This window comes from Strigops habroptila, chromosome Z, assembly GCF_004027225.2.
Source record: "Strigops habroptila isolate Jane chromosome Z, bStrHab1.2.pri, whole genome shotgun sequence".
Classification (NCBI taxonomy): domain Eukaryota; kingdom Metazoa; phylum Chordata; class Aves; order Psittaciformes; family Psittacidae; genus Strigops; species Strigops habroptila.
In genome coordinates, this window is record NC_044302.2 from 88,336,284 (window position 1) to 88,360,983 (window position 24,700).

Consider the following 24,700-nt stretch of genomic DNA (forward strand, 5'->3'; position numbering starts at 1 on the left):
GGCTAGAGAACAAGTCCCAAGGAAAGTTTATCCATATAATGTAAGCTGTACACATTACAGGTCAGAAGCAAAATACTATGTGTTCTGGGATGAGAGAAGCAAACATAAACAACAAAACTACTGGCTTCCCATGCTAAGCTAAGAACACTGCCATCAACTAGCATAAGCACACTTCCTTAGCTATCCCTTCTTGCTTCACTCTTTGCACAGTTCTAAAGCACTGAAGTACTGTGAATATTTAAATTATGTGCTTGCCACATAAACCAAATTTTTTAACGTGTATTTTCATCTGACACAGACAATAACTTCTCAGGTTTCTTGCCGTAATAAATTAATTCTGAAAATTTGCCTAAACTGCAATATTGTCCAGGGAAAAAGTATCTTAGAAAAATCTTGAAGAAAAATTTTCAAACTTCAGAATTTCTTCTTCATGTGGAATATTTCACATGAAGTGAATGTGTGTATGTATACACACTTATAGACAAACATGCCTGAAATGACTTGGCAAGAATTATTTCTTTTCCTGTGATAGAAGTCCAACCTCTAATACACCACCCTCAAATTCAGTTGTTTCATCTCAATATTATTTGCATTCCCTACCCTACAAAGCACTATGAGGAAACTAGATGTAAATCAGGGTGACCTTTTTGGACAGTAACTTTGGACCCCAAAGCAGGTCCTACGGTCTATAGTGGCCAGCTTGTTTTAAGAAGCAAATCTAGCAACTGCACAAAAGCACAAGCCTAAGTCTTTGCAATTAAACAAAGATTTTTACATGATCCCCTAGATAAAGGTGAAACATTAGTAATTATTTTCAAGTACGCTTTGCCAACTAGCCTTCAAATCTCTGAAGACAGATGCAGTGCTGAAGCTTAGGTTCTAATGAAAGTTTATACAAACACTTGGTAGTAGCCTTGGCATTGCTATCTTAATGCTTTCAGCGGTTTTCAAAAGCTGCAGACTCATCAGTGTTAACTGTATTTATTACATAAAATGTTTAACACACTGAAGGCGTTAAGACTATTTATTCAAAAGCCTTCTACAGTGTTGTAGTTTAGTGCTTTAAATTAAAAAAAAAAAAAAGGAAAGAAAAAAAGGTTGGTATATGTAACAAGTTTAATTGTCATACTGCTTCCAACACATTAGCCACAAAATCTACAAATTCTGCAAAACAGCAAGACAATAACTACACTTACACTGAACTGCACAAGTCCAGATTCTGCTCTCACCTATGTTCTCATACGCAGAGTATTACTGATACTTAAAAATTCAAGAAAAGTAGAATTATAGCTTCAGTTCTCCAGTTCTCAGTTAAGCCATTCCAGGCCTTAAGAGTTCAGACAAACTCCTGGGTAGTATTCACTTCAAGTGCAATCAGCTTAGGCTGAGAGGCTATCAACCTAGAGTGAGCAGACAGTATGCAACCTGAAGATTAGATTCTATAAATCCAGGAGAAATGCCATGTAATCCCAGTTTCACAGCCAGTGGAGTTGTCCTTCACAGTGCATGGCCAAGCAGGCTGGAGATACCACATCTCATGCTCTCCTGAGAGCATACTACCATGAGAAAAAAATCTAAGAAGCAACTATGTAAGCTGTAGTCGGTGACCTGCTCTAAAGCTTATGTACACAGACCTCATCAACTAAATGAAAACAGAATCATCTGGGCTGATGTGATCTTGCCATATCAAGACAAGCAGAATGGCATCGTGGGAGGAAGAGCAACTCATTGCTCTGTAGGCAGGAAAACTGATTGCTGGCCATTATCAGCAGTACTATTCCAGACCTTCCTCAAATCTCTTTCCTGCCAAACTATCAAACTTTTATGCAGTTCTTGGCCTAATTACAGGAACCCTTGCCAGAAAACAATGGTCATGAAGTCCTCATATACTGACAGCTACCATCTATGCAGACATAGAAACAAGGCAGCTAATGGGAGGGAGACAAGACATCAGCCATTCTAGATGCAAACCTGGTTAACAGGATGGAATTGATTAACATATAAAAAGAGAAAGATAGGTGAGATAAAGTGATCATGAAACAGCACTCTCTACTAAGAGGTATTCAAATTCAAAAGCCCCAAGTAGCATCTGAGGCATAATGGAAGTCCTAAAGGAGAGAAAACTCTTCTAAACAGCATTGTTTGAAAAAGTGATGGAAGTTATGCAACCTATGCTACTCGTCCCTTCACAAACTGTATTTTGTACTTAAAGCTACAAATCATATTTGTAAATTTAATTAAGCTTATTGTCAATTTCTCCATTTAAAAAGGTAGTTAAGCTACCACTGTCAAACAGTTAATAGTTTTAAACCTGAAAAAAGGGGTTTTAAGAATATATTTACCTTTCATTTCTGAACACTCTATATGGCCACCACTTATCTTACTTAACACCACAACTGGCAGAAATCTGCCTCCTTCTCTTTCATTAAGACACAGAGAGCACTTACTAAGCAACAGTATATGATTAAAAAAATCAATTTGATGCCCTTTCCCTTGAAGCACAGTAGTTTCGTATTTGAGACATACATTTGAAAAAGTCTAGGGATTAAACTGTACCTTAAATGCAAAATTTTATTTTTGAAGATTTGAAGCTACCCAGTGAAATAACTTAGTCCATTTAATTGTAGATAGATGTACACCGATATATAATTTATCCGTAAATAACTTACTAGAGAGATCACTTGGTGATGGCAGTTAATATTCTTAAAGATACCTTTAAGAGCATGAACATAGTTTAAAGAGTATGAACATTAACTTAACTTACTAGAGGCTGAGAGGGAAGACTTGTAAGAGGAATTTTCTACAGTAAACCAGCTGTTAAGCAACCACAGCCCTAGCTGCAATGACAAATCACAAAGTCGAGGACTGCTAAATTTCAAGTTTGGTTGTGATTCTACTTCCGAAATAAAAAAATACATGAGAGTAGGGACATACAACACCTGTTGCTAGAACATTTAATATGACTGAGCTCTCTTGCTTATTCACACAGCACTACCTATCACCTCTGTGATAAGAAAACATCCAAATAATGAAAACAATATTATCCGCTTCCTCTTCCTCCTTTGTTTTAACATAGAAGTCAACTGGTATTTTGGAATGATATAAACAAGGATTTAGTTATGTCTTAAAACACAGAGTACGTTTTCAGGTCACTGCTCAGGTGTATTTCCAGGGAGGAAAAGAATTCTTACCCTTCCTCATTTTCAAAATTTTCTTTCACTTTTAGGTAATGCATTCATGTTGGCATTTCTGTTATCACAAATTTTACTGCAGTTCTGTAGACATGTTCTACATACTGCTCATAAATTGACAGATCCTTCTTAATAAATGTAAATTCCAAATAAGCTTGAGTACTGTGGTAGAAGTATTATGAAAAAGAAAGATGTTGCTGATCATACACTGTATCTTAACCCTTATCTAGAATGGCAAGGAGTACATGCAATTAAAAGGGACTGATCTTTCAGGAATAGCTGTGGGGTATTTAAAGTTCTAGGCAACATATAGCCATAAATTACAGATAGCCTGTGCAAGTTTAAATCAGTTTAATACGAATACCGAAAAGAGATTTGTATGTATGCTTTAAAAACTGTGAAAGATTGGTATGAATTAACTGCAGCCAAATTAGTGAAACCCGAATATATCATCGCTGTAAGGCAAACTTATGAAGACAGAATTACTGCAGTTCTATGGAGAATAGAATTGAGTTTCTATGTCTGTCTTTTCTTTTGATATGATTTTATTCTAATCACTTGAAATGTTGGAAAGTTAAAAGCAATGTTATACAGTTCTGAGAATACATGCGCAAGCTTTAACCTAGTTAAAAAATTAGTTTCAAATAAAGAACTCTCTAGCTACATCTGTAGGTTAATTAGTATCATTCATCAAAACACTTAAGGTTAATCACCAGATCACCAGATTACTTACAGAACTGACAAATTCCCTACTTCCTTCTGCAACTAAAAGCTAAAAAACTCTAATCAATCTGTAAAAGCCCAATTAAATTATTATTCATCTCTAATTCACGAATAATCATAGAATAGAGTTGGAAAGGACCTTAAGATCGTCTAGTTCCAATCCCCCTGCCATAATGAAACTATTTGTTTAAAAATAGTGGGTTTTTTTAAAAAAACAACTTACTGTAACATGAAAAAAGGAAACAGAATGGTATTACATGTTTTAACAAGCCATCTTCTGAAATATTTCAAGGAAAATGAAATTAAGTGAGCTGCTCTAAGTTATATGTATTCGCTAACAATCGCTTAAGTGGAGATGAACATACACAAGTTAACAAGAGTTTTCAGGCTTATTCTATAACTGCCACACTTAGGGTCTGGCTCACTTCAGCATGTAAGCTGACTAACTTCTGTTTCTCTTATATCAGAGCCAGAAGGAACCGTGCCTTTTTCTTACATAGTCTTTTATGAGTTCAACATTGTGTCCTTGAACAGTCATAGAAAACACACTGAGACTCCCTGCTGGTAACCCATATATCTGCAGTCTGAAGTAACAAATTTACAAATAGCATAATAATCACAAATTAGAATACAAGTAGTAGTCAAAACCTACTTTTAGGATTTGCATTTTTAAAATTTAGAGCAAATGTGAATGCCATGAATAAATCACAAGAAACAGACCATTACAATAGCAATTCTAAAAGCCTTCATTTCAATTACTTTTTAGTTCAGAATATTAATACAGCCTTAATCACCTGGAATCAAAAGAAACTGTCAAGTGCACATACAGTCCATCCCCAAGTAATTTGAATTATAGCAGATTAACTTGAAAAAAAAAAGAATAAAAGCATTTAAAATATATTTAAAATGTGTTATTTTCCTTTGACTCCACAAGTCTACTTGAAAAGTTTGCTTTTTAACTCCTTTATGCATCATGAAAAGTCCGGCATTTGCTCCGGAATACTGATAAAGTGACTGGAGAAGTCTCTAGTTAAGAGCTAATACTGTCTTGCTTCAGTATTCTGAAGAGACTAAAGCTGGCAAAACTGGAAGATGTTCAGTCTTCCTTCATGCCTATTAAAGACAACACTGGTTTCATTCTCCTATATCCACACGCTCAGGATTGACCCTACAAAGGGTCCCATGTTATTAGGTCTCCTTATACACACACACCCATTGTGGCAGTCCCTTTTCCAATGTGAGGATCAAATCTCAATATGGAGAGAGAGAGATAGCACCACATTCCCTATTAAAAGTTCCAGAGTTGCCACTGTAATTCAAGTAATTTAACCTTACATCTGGTATAAATTTTAGAACAAAACTAACAGAAATCTACTGCAAAATTTCCAGAGCTCATCTTCACTGTATATAAGAGTAGCAGTGTACTGTCATAGAATCACAGTATCATTTAGGTTGGAAAAGACCTTTAAGATCATTGAATCCAACTGTTAACCCAACACTGCCAAAATCCACCACTAAACCTAGTCCCCAGGTGCCACATCTACACATCTTTTAAGTACCTCCAGGGATGGTGACAACACCGCTTTCCCTTGGCAGCCTGTTCCAATGCTTGACAAACCTTTCAGCGAAGAAATTTTTCCCAATATCCAGTCTAAAGCTCTCATGGTTTAACTTGAGGCTATTTCCTCTTGACCTATCACTTGTTACTTGGGAGAAAAGTCAGGATAAAAACCTTTGAGATGAGTAGATGTTTTGATTTCACCTTTTCCTCTGAAGTGCAATACTGTAAAGCTTTTCATTTCTCCTCTTAAAGATATAGGTGTTCTTGATAAAGTATGACAAACAGGAATATGTTGAAGACTCTGAATGTCAAATCGTATCTATATATGATATTGGGAATGTCAAAATTGGATACAGGCAGGCCTCCTGCCCTGTAGAAAGACTGATTCTGCATTACAAGACTTTTTTCTCATATATATCTATATACATACATATGAAAATGTGTGTGTGTGTATATATATACACACATACATATATATATACTAGATGAAACATTTTTATCTGAAATCTCTATGTACCAAAAGTCACATAGAGATGTAGCAGGCTTTGTCTCAACATCTTCCATTAGAGAGAAGACCTTACCAACAGTTAACCCATTTGCATGAAAACCACACCAATTCTAGATATAAAACCACTGCAAAAACATTGCATCTTGAGGACAATCCACACCTTACATTTCCAAAAGTAGTTTAGCATGAAATTCCATCTTAATTACTTTCACTAAAGAACATACAAAAAGGTAAGACATACCTTACTAAATCTGACCATAGGTTAATTTTGTCCTGTATTCAGCCTTTGTTCACAACAATAATAATTCTAACCAAGTCTGGCCATGACGGTTTATTCCCTTCATTCCCCCTCACTATCCACAACTGTCATATAAGAGATGTTATAATGCCTACTGCATTTCCTATTTGTTTACGAGCCCTTCTAAATATCAATTTTTTTCATCCTTTTTAAACCTGCCTCCACAATCTCCTGTAACAACACGTTCCAGAATATATTTGGACAGTATCCAAAATTAAATATTTTCTTTTATTAATTTTAAATTTAACTCGAGCCACTTCCAACAAAAGCCTCTAAGAGGTTTTGATGAACAACAGTTCCGTATTCAACTCATCTACCATCTTGAACATTTTTTCAAACTTTGATCACATCCTATCCCCATTTAGGCCTCTTCTCTCTAGACTGAAGACTGCCAGTCTTTTGGTCAAGCCTGATAAGGCTGCTGTCTCAAAAGCTCAACTTCTGCTACAGCTGTTCCGTTTGCTTTGCATGCAACATAATCAAGTTTTCAAATAAACTCTTCAACATTTTCATATTTCTGCAAGTGTTTCATTAAATGCAAATCTATTGACTCAAACAAAAAAAAAGCCAGCTTTATAAATCAATGAAGTGTATTCATTCAACACATAAGGGACAGATGTAAATACTGGATTACATGTAAAAAATTAGACAGGCAGATAGACAGACAGCTGTAACAATCATATAGAATCATAGAATCATAGAATCGTAAGGGTTGGAAAGGACCTTAAGATCATCTAGTTCCAACCCCCCTGCCATGGGCAGGGACACCTTGCCCTAAACCACGTGGCTCAAGGCTCTGTCCAACCTGGCCTTGAACACTGCCAGGGATGGAGCATCCACAACCTCCCTGGGCAACCCATTCCAGTGCTTCACCACCCTCACTGTAAAGAACTTCTTCCTTATATCTAATCTAAACTTCCTCTGTTTAAGTTTGAACCCATTACCCCTTTCCTACCACTACAGTCCCTAAGGAAGAGTCCCTCCCCAGCATCCTTGTAGACCCCCTTCAGATACTGGAAGGCTGCTATGAGGTCACCACGCAGCCTTCTCTTCTCCAGGCTGAACAGCCCCAACTCTCTCAGCCTGTCTTCATACGGGAGGTGCTCCAGCCCTCTTATCATCCTCGTGGCCCTCCTCTGGACTCGCTCCAACAGCTCCATGTCCTTTTTATGTTGAGGACACCAGAACTGTACGCAGTACTCCAAGTGGGGTCTCACAAGAGCAGAGTAGAGGGGCAGGATCACCTCCTTATCCATAAAGACATATCCATAAAGACATTCTATGCAAGACGTAAAATAATCAATTGAAAATACAAGATTTCTGTTTTATGTAATGCTTGGTATAAATCAAATTTTTAAATTGCTTTTACTTGAAATTCAGAAAACCTGTCTCCTTTATGCACAAATCGATAATAATTGTCACTTATCTTGTGCTGGCAAGACACATTTTTTTATTTTTTTTTTTTAGCTTTAAACATCTCTGCTCTGAAACCTAAACAGGAAGCATTTCTTTACTGAGAGGGTAGACAAACACTGGAACAGGCTTCCTAGAGAGATGGTCAATGCCCCAAGCCTGTTAGTGTTTAAGAGGCATTTGGACAATGCCCTTCACAACAGGCTTTAACTTTTGGTCAGCCCTGAAGTGATCAGGCAGCTGAACTAGATGATACTTGTAGGTCCCTTCCAACTGGAACTATTCTATTCTAATCTAGTTTACAGCTCAAGCCTTAAGAAGAGTTAATGATTAAACTCTGGAGACTGGATGTTTTCTGGTATTATTTAACAGATGGAATATTGTCTTTAACATTTAAGTCCTGTGTTACAAATTAAGCAATCCAAATTGTTGGGGTTGGTTTTTTTTTTTCACATGACATGTCCAAATCCCGGAAAGACCTGTCACGAGCACGAAGCAAAATGAAATGGGTTTAAAATACTTTTCTTATAATGTCAGCCATGTAGCGTCTCTGATAATGCAATTATGCAGCCATTTACAATAGTGTTTATCTGGATTTTACTCACTTGACCAGACCATTACAATTCACAGCAATTCAATCATCAGGGATGTGCTGAATCCGTGTTTGGTATATTAGTTAAGCACTTGCTTAGATGGCACAAAAGCAGACAATCTTCATAATTTATAATATCTGAATTTGCTTTTCACTATCTTCAAACTATTCAAACTAATTAGGTTGAATTGAAGGTGTACTAATGTCTCACTATACTCAAAAGAGCAACAAACCTTCTAAAATATCTATTCTATTATTTAATAAATATTTCTACTATGGAAGTAAAACCTCTGTCTCTACAAGCTTGAAAAAAAAATCCATAGTTGGCTTAACTTGCATGTATTTTTTTTTCAACTGAACTGCTCCATAAAGCACACTGTGGGATTTAAGGTTTTGTTGTGGTTTTTTTCTTTTTTCTTTCTTCCACAGTCTTATCAGAAATTATGAATTTTCCTATTAAAATCATTTTTGCATGTACCTGTGTTTTAAACGAGTACATCGGTCCCTTTTGGGGAAAAAACCTCAATATTGCATTTAAAGTACTTGGTAACCGAAGTCTTCTGTTTATGACACTACAGATACGTTACTGGGGCAATTTCAGTCTTCCTACTTACTGTCACTCAAGATTTAAGGAGATTGCACATTTGAAACATCAGTTATCATTCATGACCTTGCTATTGACAGCCACAGTAACTTTATTAATTAATGTAATTGACACAGTAACATTACACAGTTTGAGTCTAACCACAAAGATTGACTGAAGCCACAAAACAATTTCTAAGTCTCTTTGACACATGTCAAACAACATCCATCAATATTCAATTACACTTAACATGAAACTTGCAACTTCAATTGAAATGCTTTATATTCCCAATGAATTCAGTTACACTTGAATCTCTCCACTCTGAAGATATACTGGGTAAAGTTAGATTTTGTCCAAGAAATTTCGTAAAAACATATTTAACCAACAACTTTCATGAAATATCATTAAAGTAATTTTTAATTACAAAACTAAAATAATACAACTGCATTAAGTATCTAGAGCCAAAACAAATAAAATTTTTGCTTCCAGATCTCACCAAACATTGGTCTTGAGGATGATATATAAACCAAGTTAGGGCACAATATTAAAACACAGAAGCCAAGCAAGCCTTTAATAAAACCCTGACAAAGATAGACCTCAATACTCACCCATCATTAGAACACGTCAAAAATTCTTCCTTTATCTTTGGATGCCAACAGCCTGAATTGAGCATTGCTGTGTGACCCTAAGGAAATAAAAACAAAGAGGTCTTACAAGGTTTTGTAAGAGGTCTTACAAATTTATTTTTTTTTCTTCAAATTTTACTCTAAATCCTTCAAGTGAAATCACATGAAAGATGAGGCCCAAATCAGACCCTTTTACTATAGCAATGACTGCTTGACACCACAATGATTTAACAGACTTTATGTACTCTAATCCATTTCATCCTTGATCGTTTTCATTTTTGAATTATAAAAACCTGGCCATTCTTCTATTTATATTTTTTTGTTTCATACTTCCCCTTTTTCTCTTGGGAGAACTGTAATGCACAGAAAGGATGAAACAACAGGCATCAATATAGTGCCATGCAAATTGTTCCAAGTTAAATACAAAAAACAGGAGTAACAAGAATTGCCAGGGTGACACAGTACATGTAAATCAATCCCAAACTACACTAGTCAAAGACCTTGTTGGAGAAAACTAAGGAAACAGAATTCGAGAGTCAAGATGGATTTAACCTCAGGTGAGTTCTTCATAAGAGATTAGAGGCTCCAAATTAAATAGTCAGCCCTGTTTATTTAGGATAGAAAAAACAGAAGGCAAGGATTTCATCCCAAGTAAACAATTACCATTGTGGTAACCACCAATATAAAATGTCTTTGTCCAGTTGGCTTTACTTCTTTGAAGTACAGGCACATGCTCACTGACTACACATAAAAAGAAATTTGGAAATTACTCCTGGCAATGCTGGAATCACTTCAGTTTGCTTTAAGCACAAATATGGAGAGGAATACTGAAAAGTTAATGGGGCGATATAACAAATATTTTAGCATTTTGACTGTTGGACCACAATACGCTTAAATTCTAGAAGTTTACAAGAGAAAGAAAATCTGAATTATTTTTAAGTAAACAAGAACTGAAGCAGATGTTACTACTTGATGGTTTTATATTCGTATCACTAGCCAAAAGAAATAATCTGACAAGAACAGCATTAGCCTAGTTACTTGGCAATATACTTTACAAGCAATTAAAAAAAACCAAAACAAAACATTAACTTTATCATCGGTTTGAGCAGTAGATTTTTACCATTACTTTTTAGGCTTAAGCTATTTTAAAACTGACCTGAATTTAAATCACCTATGTAAACAGAATCTTTGCCTTATATAGTTTGTGAAAATATGAAGGCAAAGTAGTCAAAACCCCATCAACTGCTTTTAAAACACTTCAAAACTATGAATCCGCCCATCTCCATTTGCATTTTTAGCTACTATTAAAGTTGTACACATTGTTGCTTATTAGTCTTAGATTTGTGGTATGCAAGTAAGAATAGTAACAGCCTGCAACCCCTGCCTTGAAAGAAATAAACTGTATCAGCAAAAGAATGGAGGGTTGGAGAAAGCAAGAGCCTTGACCAGATCAATGGTTTCTAATTTTTCCTTTTTCATTGGTTGGACAAGCGTATAGGGGAAGTTGAAAATTTTCATGATACACTTTTAAATAGATGAATTTGTTCTAGCTTCACAGAAACATTAGTTGGAAGAGACCTCTTGAGTTTACCTAGGTCAATCTCCTGCTCAAAGCTAGATTTATAGCCAACACCAGATCAAGTCAGTCATGGCTTTATCCAGCTGGGTCTTCAAAACCTCCATGGATGAAGACCACACGACTTCCAGCATGTAACGATGGGTGGAACTACTGCATCCCAGAAACAGGGCTTTGCATTATTCTTCTTACTAAACTTCATGAGGTTTCCCATTAAGAGCAAAAATACACCTTTTAGTCAGTCTTCTGGCATTCAAATAATTTCTGACTTTACCTTTGTGTTTGTCATATCCACAATGTATTGGTCTCCTTTTATGCATTCCATTACTGGGAAGCCATCTCTGTCAAGAACTTTTGCCTGAGAGTTACCAGAGACAACAAGAATGACATCTCCTGTGCTGCTATACTGTAAAGATTTGATTTGATGACTAAAACAAAAAAGAAAATGTTTCAATTAACATTAGTTCCTATAAGCCTACACTAAAACAAAGGCGTCAATGGTTAGAAAATGTGTTGCAGAAATGGACCCATACACATTCCTATACCAAAAAGGTGAGGGGGGAAAAAAAAAAATTAATGGATTAAAGCTTTTTATTCCTCTGTGTGTGTGTGCACATGTAATTTTCCCTTCTTCAACCATGCAGTACATCAAACTGTAAACATTATTTAAAAAGCTGGCACCTGAAATGTCATTTCTGGCAAACATTTAATTTAAAGAATGCTCTTATAACTCCACAGAAAAAAAGAGTATGTGTCACATTCAGCTCTTCAGGGCTGAAATTCTTTTTCATCTTCTCAAAAGCAACATGTGGATTTACATTAATCCATAAATTACTATAAAAGAATGTTGTAGTCCTACATAAAACTCCACTGTACATTGTTCATTTGCTGTAAAAGTTCTCTTACATACGTCTTCTGTTGATTGAGAAAACCAGGAAAGAAGTCATGGAATGCAAGACAACAAAAATTAGTAACTGCAAGTGGGAGGATGGCTGATGAGTGAGTCCATTTATCCCTTTGATTCCTTTGATTCGCTACCCAGCTATACTCCATTGAAAGGATGGCAAGGAATGAAAAGCAGTCATAGACTCCACACCTGCCAGAATTTGTATCCTGGTACACTAACTGAACATGCACAATAACATTACTTCATATTAATTCTTCAACTCTGCAGCTAAATTAATCCCAAATTAAAGACTGTGATGCATTTGCCAGCTAGATTTGGATTCCCCTGGCATCCAAACTGTCCTCAAAGAAGTGTCTTCCTTCTTGTGAAGAACATAACCATGCACATTCAAATCTACTAATTTTAAGAAAACTACTTTTAACACAATTTCACATCAGTAAAATTAACACTCAGATGATCAACAAAACCAAATATGCAACTTGTAAGGTAATAATTTAACATTTCTTGTCTTATATGGTAGCAACTTCATGACTGACTCAGCAGTAGCTATTATCTGTTAAATCTGACTTCAAATGGAGAGTTAGTACACAAAAACACATAAAACACTCTAATACATATTTTAAAAGTTCTGCATTAATCACAGTAATGTCAAGTAAGCATAAGTTTCTCATTCAAAAAATGTCTGGTAAAACTGATTACATTATGATTCAAAAGCCAAAAATTACTTCAAGCACCCTGTATTATCTAATGCAAACTGGCAGCCAAATTGGCCCAAGTATTATAAACTCTGATTTTTAGTAGAAAGGAGACACTCAAATCTGGGAATTTCTAAACCAGATGACAGGCGATGCCTGAAAAAGCATCCTGAACCTCAAGAGCAAAAATGGGTACTTACTCAGAAGAAAGGAAAGGAAGCCAGCTACATTAAGCTCAGAGGAAACACTGGGGGGGGGGGAGGGGGGGAACTCAGCCAAAAAAAACCCCAAAACAGAGGAGAAACAATATCTGAAGCCTAGAATATTCTCTTCGAACAGCTGATAAAACTAATGAATCCATCAAATTCAACTTTAGAGCAAGAAGAATACCTTAGGAATTAAAACACTTTCCCAGTTTTACTTCTGAGTGCTCTTGCTATATTCATGATTCACACAAACCTCAAAATATTCCTGAGCCCCACCTGAGTACTGCACGCAGAATGAAGTACTTATCTAGCTTCTCATACTCTATTGCTGAAATTGTCAAAAGAAAATACTCAATACATCTCCAAAGCATACATTCATGTTTTACACTTTCCATTGTTGAAATATAAGAACAAAAAACCCCACTTAAAAACCACATTAAAAGATCATTTTTGCCTGATGCGTGCACCATGCATGAAGAGGCTTTAGTCACTAGATATGATCAAACAGCTTGCCCAGAATTAAAATCTGGTTTCTGAGAGAATCCACAATATGTAAAGGACCACAGAGTCTGAAGAAGCTGTTTTTCAGACACTGAAGTAATAAAATTAAAACTACAGCCATCAATACTGTCAATATGTCACTGTTCATTATTTGACCACTATTGTCTCATTGCTTCTTTGTATTTCAATATCAGAGTGTTTGAACAAACTTCATTTTCACCTTAAAGTTTCTTCTAACAAGGAAAAGCACCTGATTTTCTAGTGCCTAGTACAATGAGAACGTAACTAATAATTCATTAAATTGGTCATGTGAAAAAAATCAGTCTGAGAGAAAGGATTTCGACAACTTTGATGTAAAGCTAAAGAAACCCCAAAACTTTGTGACTGTGCAATACAACTTCTAAAATAGTTTCCAAAAATTGGTTCTATAAGCAAGGTATTTGCAAAGCTCCAAAAGTTACCGCTTTGCAGATGTTTATTGGAGTACGACCAAGAGTGAGGCTCTGCAGAGGCAGTACTTAAAGAAAACATTTTTTGTTTTTATTAATGTTAAAGCAGAAGTATTGGGAAACTTCGAAAAACAGTTCACTTCAATAGCTTTAATCCGAGTCATTTTGGTGTAAAGCTGCCAAAGGTGCATAGTGCTTTCTGCCGGGACAGAGCTACATACATGGGAAGAATCGTGACACACAAGTAATTTCTACACACGTAACACAGCTTTGACTTACCCTTGACTTTGCCTTTAACACTAAGGTGTAGTTTGAAGATACCAGGTTTTTTGTCATGCTCTTCCTTTTTTTTTCCTTACATCCCAAATCCAAGGAGAAATTAACAAAGTAACCTGATATTATGCTACAAAATGGAGCCTGGACAATATAAAATTGTTCTCAAGATTTTTTATTCTTAAAATGAAATTAAATTTACGGCTCCAGAACTGGATTTCTGCTAACACCTAAAGCCTCCATACCAGAACTCTTCAGAATTCTTTGAAAGTAAGGTCTGCTAATGCTAACAGTCCTTGAAATAAATTGTATAGTGGAAAAGGTACTATACGACACAGATATACATACAACTGGGTGTAAGCTACATAATATTCCATATACTGCTCACCAGCATGCCCCAATGCCAGCATGAAAGAACTTTTTCTTAAGTTTCAATCTTTTTACCAGACAGAGCTATATTTACAGTTTTATGTTTATAGAAAGATAGAGGTAAAAGAAGGTATTTAAATAATACATTTTTAAAACCCCCAAATAGTACAAGACTTGCAACATAAGTGAAATTCCCAAACTTATCGCCAGTCAATTCTATTTTTAATATTATTTTATATTTATGTTTTTATGTATTTTTCTATACTTCAACATATGCAAACCACAAGAATGTACATTTCACCAAAACCATCCACATAGAAATGAGATACTTAGAAAACACTAAATGAACAATGTCAGGCATAACAAGCACTTGAAGCTCATATTTTACCATTAGTTTTTGCAAAAAGGAGGTTACAAACCTATTTGAAAGCTGTTTTCCTTGCACTGTAACATTAACATACACTGCACTTGTGGGTTTTATACTATATTTATGTCTTACACCATTATTAGCAAGTACTACTAAATTTGAGTGCACTCTTCTACTCAGTTTGGAAATGCTTCAGTTAAAATAATCTCCTACAGTGGGAGTAAAGTCTATCAGCTCCTTCTTACTGCTCAGTTATGACAGAGAAAAGGAAAATACTATTTGTATCATGCTAACTAATCATGTAAATAAAACTCATGCCAGAGAAGTCTGAATGTGACTTCACATTTGGAGAACCTTATTTATTTCAAAGCAGCATGTTTACTAACATTTTCAAAGTAAATTTGCCAATCATCAGTTTATTATAACAAGGTAAGTCTGCCACAGATACTAGAATTGCATAACAAATCATAGCACACTTTTTATTTTCCTGATTCTTTGGTTTAGAACATCCCTTTCTATTTTGCTCATTTTCAGGCTAAAAGTCCCAACTTCCTCTCCTCTTCCATTACCTAGATTCTTGCCACATTAATAATTAGTCATATACATGCCAAACTTCCAAACTGACCAAAATTCAGCTGTAGCTTTTTCAAAAATAGACATTCTAAGGACTTGCTGCGCATAATAAATTTTAATCCCTTTTTAAGTGTACCAATGTATCTTGTATAGCGCACATTAGTTAGACATTAGAAAGTACCTTGCTAGAAAAACTGTGTTATCAATTTATGAATGCACCTATCTGAAAGTTTGCTGTGCATGAGAAATGCACTCCTTTTGAAGAAGTTCTGTATTCCAGTTCTCTGAAATAACTAAATATATAGCTCTTTGCCTTAAAAAAGAAAACAGACTCACTTTTTTCAATGCACACTACCTAGCTATTCATTTATCAGTGCAATACAAAGGAGCAGTACTTCTACAAACAGAGGATTTAATGAATCCTCTGTATCTGAACTACATACATATGCTTCCCATCCCCAAGTCCCCAAAATACTGGCAGCAACCACAGAGCCTCTCCACAAAGGGGTCAACTATTTTAACTACTTCATTAATTTCATATAAGCAGAGTACATATGGAAAGCGTATTCTATTAATTTCTATTACAACTATGAAACTCAACCTGTCTCTCTGAGAGGTTCATCATCTGTTTGCTGACACACTATTTACAATTCCATCTTTAAATTCACCTGTAGCTTTCTAAAAGGGGAAAATATGCAAGTTGTTCGAAAAAGCATGAAAAGACATAAGCAGACAAATTCTTAGGCTCACATTCCATTTAGCACAAAATGGGATACAAAAGCCTTTTAAACAAGCTATCTTACAAGGCTTTTGTGCATTCTACTGAGAGCTTAACATAGGCACAATCTTAGGTGAAAAAGGCTCTCTTCATGCCTACCATTCACAAGGCTGGAGTGATCGAAAAGCTTGGAGAGAAGCATCCATTCCAGCAAAATCCCAAAATTTAACATCATAGTCATATCCACCAGTTATCAAACGGGCACCTGAAGGATCCAATCCCAAAGCAGAAACCTATACAGAAATTAAATAAAAAAAATAAAAAAAAAAAAGACAAGGTCATTCAGCTTTTTATTTTTCTTTTCTACAAGTCTTTAAGTGTCATCAAATCATAAACTACTACTCAAATAAAAACAACAATTCAGTGTGCTGGTTTCTTCCTAAAATATGTCAGCTATATTTCATTAGTAGTGAATTTTCACTACCTTGTATAATGCCTGAGTATTCTGGAAAGGGTGGGGAAAATGGCAAATACATAAGCTGAACAAACCACTGAAGACAGCTGAGAAAAGTTAGTTTCTAATCATCTCACTGAAGAATTTGGATATATTTAATTTCCATGAAGAAAACCGTACTCTAAACTTTTTTCAAAAGCACAAATAATATTACCAGCAGAAGACTGAAATGGCATTTAAACATCATCAGTTCAAGATTTTGTGCTAGTTTATTCAAGGCAATTCATGTGCATATATACACATTGTTTGGTTAAATTTCTCTTCTGAAAAGAAGGAAAGGAAAAATAAAGTATAAACTTCATTTTTTAAAAAGGAATAATAAAATTACAAATTTAATAAAATATTATTTTACCCAAAAAAGCTCAGAAAAACTTACCAAACACCACTTGCTTCATATACAAAGCTTGATCTGAAAACTACTGAGAACTTTGAGGAAAGAATGCTTAATGCTCACTACTCTCATTTGTTACCCTTAAATCAAAGGTTGATTAAAATCGGATTTTTAGTGTAAATCCTATTTTAATCCTCTATTTGCAGAACTTTATTAGTGTTCAAATAACCATATAGAGAAGTGACAGTAACAGAAAGCATCTCATTGATTCAATATCTTTTCCCTTCAATTTTTTTAATTTCTTTCCTGAATCAAACTTTTAAATATACCGCTTTGTGCTATCCCTAAGAATAAATGAAATGCCACATAGTGCTTATATTACAGTGACATATTTGATTTTCAAATAAAACAGATGCAACTTCTTACATGTTTCAAAAAAATAAAAAGAGAAAGAAAAACAAAAAAAAAGAAAAAGAAAACAAAAAAAATAGAAAAACTCAAATGACCCTTTTACTATTTAATACAATTTTTAAATTCCATTCATTTAATTCATGATTTCTAACATGCAGAAAAACTGGGCTTCTCCAGATCAATCATGCATTCAATTAATAGACTCAAGTGTTCTATTCCGAGATAACAACTATATGAAGGATCAGCTGCAACACGAGATAAAAGAAAGCAGACTCTTCAGAATACCTCTGATTGTGTATTCTTTCTCATACTCATCTATGTAACAAAAGCGTAAGGGAAAGAAAAACCCAAACCAACCAACCAACCAAACAAACAAACCTAAACCAGAAATTAATATATCCATGAAGTTTCATTGGGAACTCTCATTACACTGTAGAAGCAAGGCAACAAAGGAATTCATCTGGTTTCTGGAAAGACTCTCCAGCTTGGGAAATCTTTTCTGAGAGCTTTTCAGCTGCACAGGAATAGAGTCATCAGCAAACCCGCATTCATTAGATTGAAGGGGTACAGATGGGACATAAGTTTCGCTGAAATAGAGTACACTGTATGAACATAATGAGAAGACTATTTTAAAACACTGAGGTGAAACCTTGATAAAGATTTGAAGTTGCTCCCATCCCTGGAAGTGTGCAATGACACAAGTAAGTGGTTTCATTATTCTAAAAGAAATAAAAAGAAAGTCCTACAGAAGAGCTGGGGTTTTTTTAATTAAATGTTTCATTCACTACACCCAGTCTAATCCAACTGTGCTATATATACCCACATTATAATTCACCTCTGCTCTAGATGATGACAGCTGCATTTTCATGCAGTCAAAAAACCTCCAAAGTCTTCCAGAACTGTAACTTCCACTTTACAAAGCCGTTCAGTTGAAATAACATGAGCTAATGCTTTAAGAAGCCAACAAAAGATTTACTGGTGTAATATAGAGAAAAATGATTCAAAAAATTTTACATAATAAAATTTGTTATAAAACGGATTGCATTTTATAGTAGACAGTAGAAGCAACTACTGTCCATGTAGAACAGGAAATTGGTTTGCACTTGTATACTAGTATGCAAATCCTAGTATGCACAGAAATTACTATGCAAAGCTGTTACACGCACTGTGTGCATAAAATACCACTTGACTTTCATTTAGTGTAATACTATGCATATTCTACAGGTCTTGCAAGAGAATATTTTTCTGTTTTCATTTATAACCTACTTGTTAATTCTTTCCTTCCTCTATGCCTGTATGTCTAGTACTAAGATAGAACAACTGGGTAAGCCTTACCACCTCTTCACAATCTCTAAGAGAGACCACAAAGTTTGATGACAGATTAATGAACTGGAACTTCCAAAAATATTACGTAAACAGCAAATAAAACTAGGAGTTTTCTTAAAAATCCAATATAAGAAAATTGTCTATTTCCTTAGATTGTTTAAAGCCTCATGAAAAAGCATTTTTCTCAAATAATTTTTCTTTTTTCTTTTTTCTTTCCCCCTCTCCAAAGAAATTTTCAGGAATGCTGTAATATGAATTTTATTAACTAGCTGACAGTGTTTTCACAGGGATATAAGAACAATAAAATAAATTTTCTCATTGAAGCCTAAGTCATGGCCCAAACTGAAGAGGCTAAATAGAAGCATAATCTTCTTTAATGACCAAAAAAGAGTATGGGGAAAGGACCTGGAAATAGATTCAAGGCTCTTCATGGCCAGAAAATAAACCCCATACTACAAAAACAGATCATCTATCAATCAGTATATAAAAACAGTTGAATTTGTTTTGGAAAATGGGATTACCCAGAGGTAAGATTACTGACTATAGAACAAAGAAATAATAGTTCCAAGTCAGAGAGTGGTTCTTCAGAAGAAAGTAAAGGAGCAATATTGGAGGTGAAACCTGGAAAAGATACAGTCAAAACCAAGGAAAAACAAAGTTTCAAGAAAATAAAAATGGTATGTAAAAGGTACTTAAAGATTCAAGGAGAATTGAAGGAGACCTGTATTCAGCTACAAAGAAGTCCTAGAAACTTCAGCAATAAAATTATCCTTAAAATCTATGAACAACCAAAGAAAGGTCCAGATTAGACCTATGTCTAACTTAAGAAGGTCTAGCCTAGAAGAGGAACTCTAGCAATTGCAGAAAGTGTATTTGACAAAAAAGAAAAAGAAAATGAGATTACAATTGAGTCAAATAGAGCCATGTTTGGTTATTACAAGAAAGCAAAGAAGCAGCTCTAAAACACACTTTCAACTGTAGTAAGGCAAGAGCTACACTAACAGAACAAATAAAGAAAAAGAACTAGCTTTTTGATCTTTAGCTGACAGTAAGTATGTGTTAACTTATTTCATAGACTAGCTCAGTTCTAGAAAAACAAGAAGTGCTGAAAACGTGTTATCACTTACTGTTTTTGTCCCATGTTGTAGTGTAATTTCATGAGAATCTGGAATTTTCTTCACAGGGTTCTGGAATAAAAAGAAAATCCACCTCTGTGAGAATACTGGTATGACCAAAAAAACTATAACAAACAAAAAACCAAACAGTAATGCAATATATGTATAAAAGGTTTCCCTTACACTAGCAGTAACCAGAGGAGGACAAAGCCTTTGGACTGATTCCAGATTTTTATTTTCATGGATATACCCTCAAAAACATGAGGAATAATTGTTAAAATATATGAGACTACATTAATAAAGCAAAAAAAAAAAAAATTATTTTCTGGTTTTCCTCTTTAAAAATTAAAATTGTCTTAGGTTCTTATTCCCCAATACCTAACAATCTTGAATTGCGATTTAGTCAATCCATCATTATTATATAATGGATTTTTCAAATAAAAGGACTCTATGAAGTTAATAAAATTCATATTCAAAATAATAAAATTTAAAAAAAAATCCAGAAATTCATTACAGGAGCTAAGTTATCTACGTGGTTTATTAAGATCATGGACTGGCTTCCCATTCTACTTTTGCCATTACTCCCAGCTCTCACGGGTCTGCACAACTGCCACTTTGACAACAGCCATAACAGAGTCAATGTAATCCAGGGAATTACAAGGGGAGGAGGGATGAGGGGGGAGAGGAGCATTTGTTGAGTGGTTGTCTTCCAGAGTAACTTCTACACATACACAAGCCCTACTTCCTGGGAAGTGACTAGACACCACCTGCTGATGGCAAGTAGAGAATAAATCTTTCGTTTTCTTTTACTTCTGTGTGCAGCCTTTGCTTTTGCTTTATTAAGTTGCCATTATATTGACCCATAAGGTTTTTTCCATCTTATTTTCTCTCCTCTTGTCCTCCTGAGGAGGGGAGTGACAGAGCAGCTTGGTGGGCACCTGGTGTCCAGCCAGGGTCAACCCACCAGAGGGTAACAGTAAAGGTTTACAAACAGCCACACATGATACTGTGAAAGGCATAGCCCACATGGCATTAAGAGACACTTCCACAGACTCAGTGATTTACAAGTTGAGAAGCAGGTGTAGCTCAAAATTCCCAAGTGAAGCTGTGATTATGAAAATCAGATTATTGTTCTATTAACACTACAAAGCACCTGGACAAAGGTATAATTTTAATATGAACTAAGTTTTCCACACCTCGTTATTCCCGGCGCTATAAATTGGTATTTGCTGATCTTGGGATACAAAAAGCTGATCAATCACTGTTGCCTGTACTTGCCATCTAAGCACATTCCATAAAAACAGAAGTGTGAAAAAAGAAAACAAACAGCTTGCAAGATTCACACTGCCATCACCCACAGCAAAATATGTACTGCTTCTGTGAACCAAAGGCTTTCACATAAACCATCATTGCTGGAAAGGAGAACCAGCATTTTGGTCATTCATTCTCACCTGCAGGTTAAGAACTGCAAGGTTTCTTATTTTGCATTCCAATACACTTACTGGAATATTACAAGGTTGCTCATTTCATACACCTTACCACAAAGGTAGGTACTGTATGTCTATACTGCGTCAGCACTGCATTTTGAGATGGTATCTTACATACTTTAAGAGTTCTTTCAATAATTCAAATAAAAAAGTATTAATAAATATTAGTAAACAAATTGTGCTAGAACTTATTTAACTCCTAGGTCCTCCAGGTGACAATAATCAAACTCATCTTTTAATGAGAGGAACGAACCACTAAAATAAAACATTTTTGCTTTACAGTGCGCTCATGTTGAACACTGTTCTAGCTATTTATCTTCAAGGGAGAACAACTGATAGAATACGCTCTGCCACCTGATAAATCAAACAACCTGAGCCTGAAAGTCAGACATCTGGCGAGTGCCAGAGGGGCTATGCTCTGCAGAGTCCAAGGGATGCCTGACAGTTAAAGTAACTGTTTAGATTATTCAAAACAAAAAATTTAGATAACAACATCCAGGAATGTATCTTGGCATAACATCTTCAAATTAGCTAAACATTTACAAAAAACCCCAAGCTGGTTTATTCTATTTTAGTAACTATGAACTTCCTAAATAACTGAGTACACTCTAAGTATCTCTAACCTCCTACAACAAGTGCCTATATGCATAGACAAAAATCAGATGCAACTACCACTTTTCCAGTTATTAGACACCAAAGAATAAGAAATGCCATAGAATCTTTTTTTTCAAAGTATCAAAGGAAAATATAGTTAGTACTTTTTATGCTGATTTTAATATCAGGATACAAGGTATATTGAATATTACTCTGAGTCTGAAAAAACCAATTAGAGTTTGCCCAAAGTGTACCTGCACTTCCAGATATTCCAGTTATTGCTTGGATTTCAGCTGTTAAGTTCACGCAAATTCATTTTAATATTTCAATAATGCTGTTCTGGAAAATTTTCTTAAACCAATACGTTAAATTGTTTCTCTTTCAGAAGAAACAAAGAAAAACACTTTAGTATTAACATATCTCAAAAATTCTTAATTCCCTGTCTTACATAAGATTAATACACATTAAATCTGTGAAATACTAAATTCTAGGAGCTCACAGTTTTTCCTCAAAAATGGAAAGTCTTACCTTTTAAATAACTTCTGCAAGGGGATATTGAAAGTCAGGCACCACATCTGCAGTTTGCAGGTTTGTTTTTTTTTCCCAAAGAATTCCAGCCCTAGCTAACTATGAAGCTCCTGTGCCTGATTCTACTCACTGCACCACTGTACCTACATACTGTGGATTTTTTTTTCTCTTGTTCCTTTTGGGAGCTTCTATATCCTCAAGCAATACTCAGAAAATATGCCTCTAGAAACCACAGGCTGAAACTAGGTCAGAGCCTCCAAAAATCTCTTGACAAAAATCAAAGACAAAAACAAAAAAAATCAAATAAGCCAATGATGTGGGTCAAACTAGCCAAGGGAGAGATTAGATACTAAAGGGAAAAAATACTTAAAATCTGTATTTTTACATCCTACAACATATCCTTCAAAAACCTTGGGATTGTGAATACGGGCAATAATAATCATTGAGACTTGGCAGAAGACATAGGGATACAGGAGGTGGGAAAAGAATGGGCTGGTACCTTTATAATAAACTGAACATTTGGCTTGGGGAGAAAGGTCCTACAGAAGTAGTAAAAAAAATACAGTAAACAGTATCAGAGGAATTCATAATTTAAAAGTATCTCAATCTTTATCATCTGTTAGCCTAACAGACTGACCATCCAAAAGTCATTTTAGAATTACTTTAGAATGACCATTTGGGGTTAACATGATTAAATGATGTTCACAGCTTACATGGATAAAAGCAAAGACTATGAAAAACAAAATGTAAATTCCAGAAAGACATATTCTGCTGACCTCACACATGCAGTAACTGTGAACTGCGCTTGGTGAAAAATAAATTCATCCACTAGAATCCAACCTCTTCCCTCACTAAAAATACCCCTACAAGTTAGAATATAGGTCCTCAAATGATTCAGCTTTCATGGTCCAACCAGAGAAGGGCAGAATAATGCATTTAAGACTGAAAGTACCCCTACTGCTCTGTTTGCAGAGGTCTGTATATCACTAACTGGAAACCATCCTGTGTGAAAGATACCTGCAAGCTATAGGTAACCTTTCACACACATCAAGCCTTTAACTAAGAACTTTTCTGGGCACCCACAAGAATACATTTTCACAGAGGAAACAATACTTTTTTTTTTTTTTTTTTTCTGTGTTTGCAATTGTCTTTAGATTCCAGTTTAGAGGATCTTGCCTGCCTTGAACATTTCAAGATTATATATTGCCCTAGAAGAAAATATAGCTTCCATTTTCTGCACAGCTCCTGTGCCTTTACAGCTCTCCTGAAATGCTGACTTGCCGAAGACTTGAAGACTTCTCATTTCTGGGAGCAGAGCTATGGTACAGCATGGGAAAAAAAAAAGTGAAAAACTACAACAGGTTAAGATAAAGGTGAGCACTTTCTCTATCATGAGGGCAAGAAAAGGTTAAAGTTGGCTTGGCTACTACGTGCTTTAAATACCTTAAGCACTATGTTAAAAACTCCCTTCTGCTGCAAGTGCAAACACTCACACCCTGCTCTTCTAGGTCTCTGGTTTGGTACACAGTACATGCAAGATGCTGTTTGCTCATGGGCAGCAGTAAAGTAGGAGGAGGAGGCAAGAACTACACTTTACAGAGATTTCTACATTTCTGGTGAAACTGTGGGTTTCATAGTACAAATTTAACAGAGGTGGTCTGACACAGATGACTGCTTCCTCACTACAAGACAGATGGAATAACTGGGTTCCTAACAGACAGCAGGAAAAGCTGGTGGAAGGGGGAAGAAGGGAGAGAGGAAGACAATAAACCCCATTATCGAATGGTGATGGAATTGCCTTCATCTACTTAAGAAAATTGCAGCAATTCAAAATTCCACACGAAGGGCCTCCAGAAGAAAACCATGGTTTTAATCATGCAAATCCCAGGCCTTCCAACAATTGAGAAAATAGAAGTTTCTATTTTCAAGTATTTTGTTTAAATGTGTCATGGGTTTTTTGGGGCTTTTTTGGGGTTTTTTTTTAAGCATCCTCTCTTCCCCTCCAAAAATGACTCTGATCAGGGGAGCAGGAAAGTTTGAGTGCCTTTTATTTTGGGCTCCAGCATACAGACTGACAGTGCTGAAATCTTCCTCCTTTTGGCCAGACAGTAACAATTTTCTGTATCTTCCATTGTCTTAGAGCAAAGAGTTCAAAGAAATTAGCATGATTTAAAAAACTAATCAAGAGAGGCAGAAGTTAAAAAGATAAATGTCATGTCTCCTAATAAAGATGTTCATGCTATAGACTATATAACATTGAAATAA

General features: G+C 35.3%; 1 protein-coding gene across 3 annotated transcripts in view; it reads right to left on the minus strand.

Moving 5' to 3' along the window:
• WDR70 (WD repeat domain 70) overlaps positions 1-24,700 on the minus strand; it is a 129,970-nt gene that overhangs the window by 75,238 nt on the left and 30,032 nt on the right. For all 3 annotated transcript variants that reach the window (XM_030512481.1, XM_030512482.1, XM_030512483.1), the window contains exons 6-9: positions 19,839-19,898; positions 16,289-16,422; positions 11,346-11,499; positions 9,478-9,554 (exon numbers count right to left, since the gene is read on the minus strand). In XM_030512481.1, the coding sequence (XP_030368341.1) occupies positions 9,478-9,554; positions 11,346-11,499; positions 16,289-16,422; positions 19,839-19,898 (425 nt within the window). The remainder of the gene's footprint in view (positions 1-9,477; positions 9,555-11,345; positions 11,500-16,288; positions 16,423-19,838; positions 19,899-24,700) is intronic.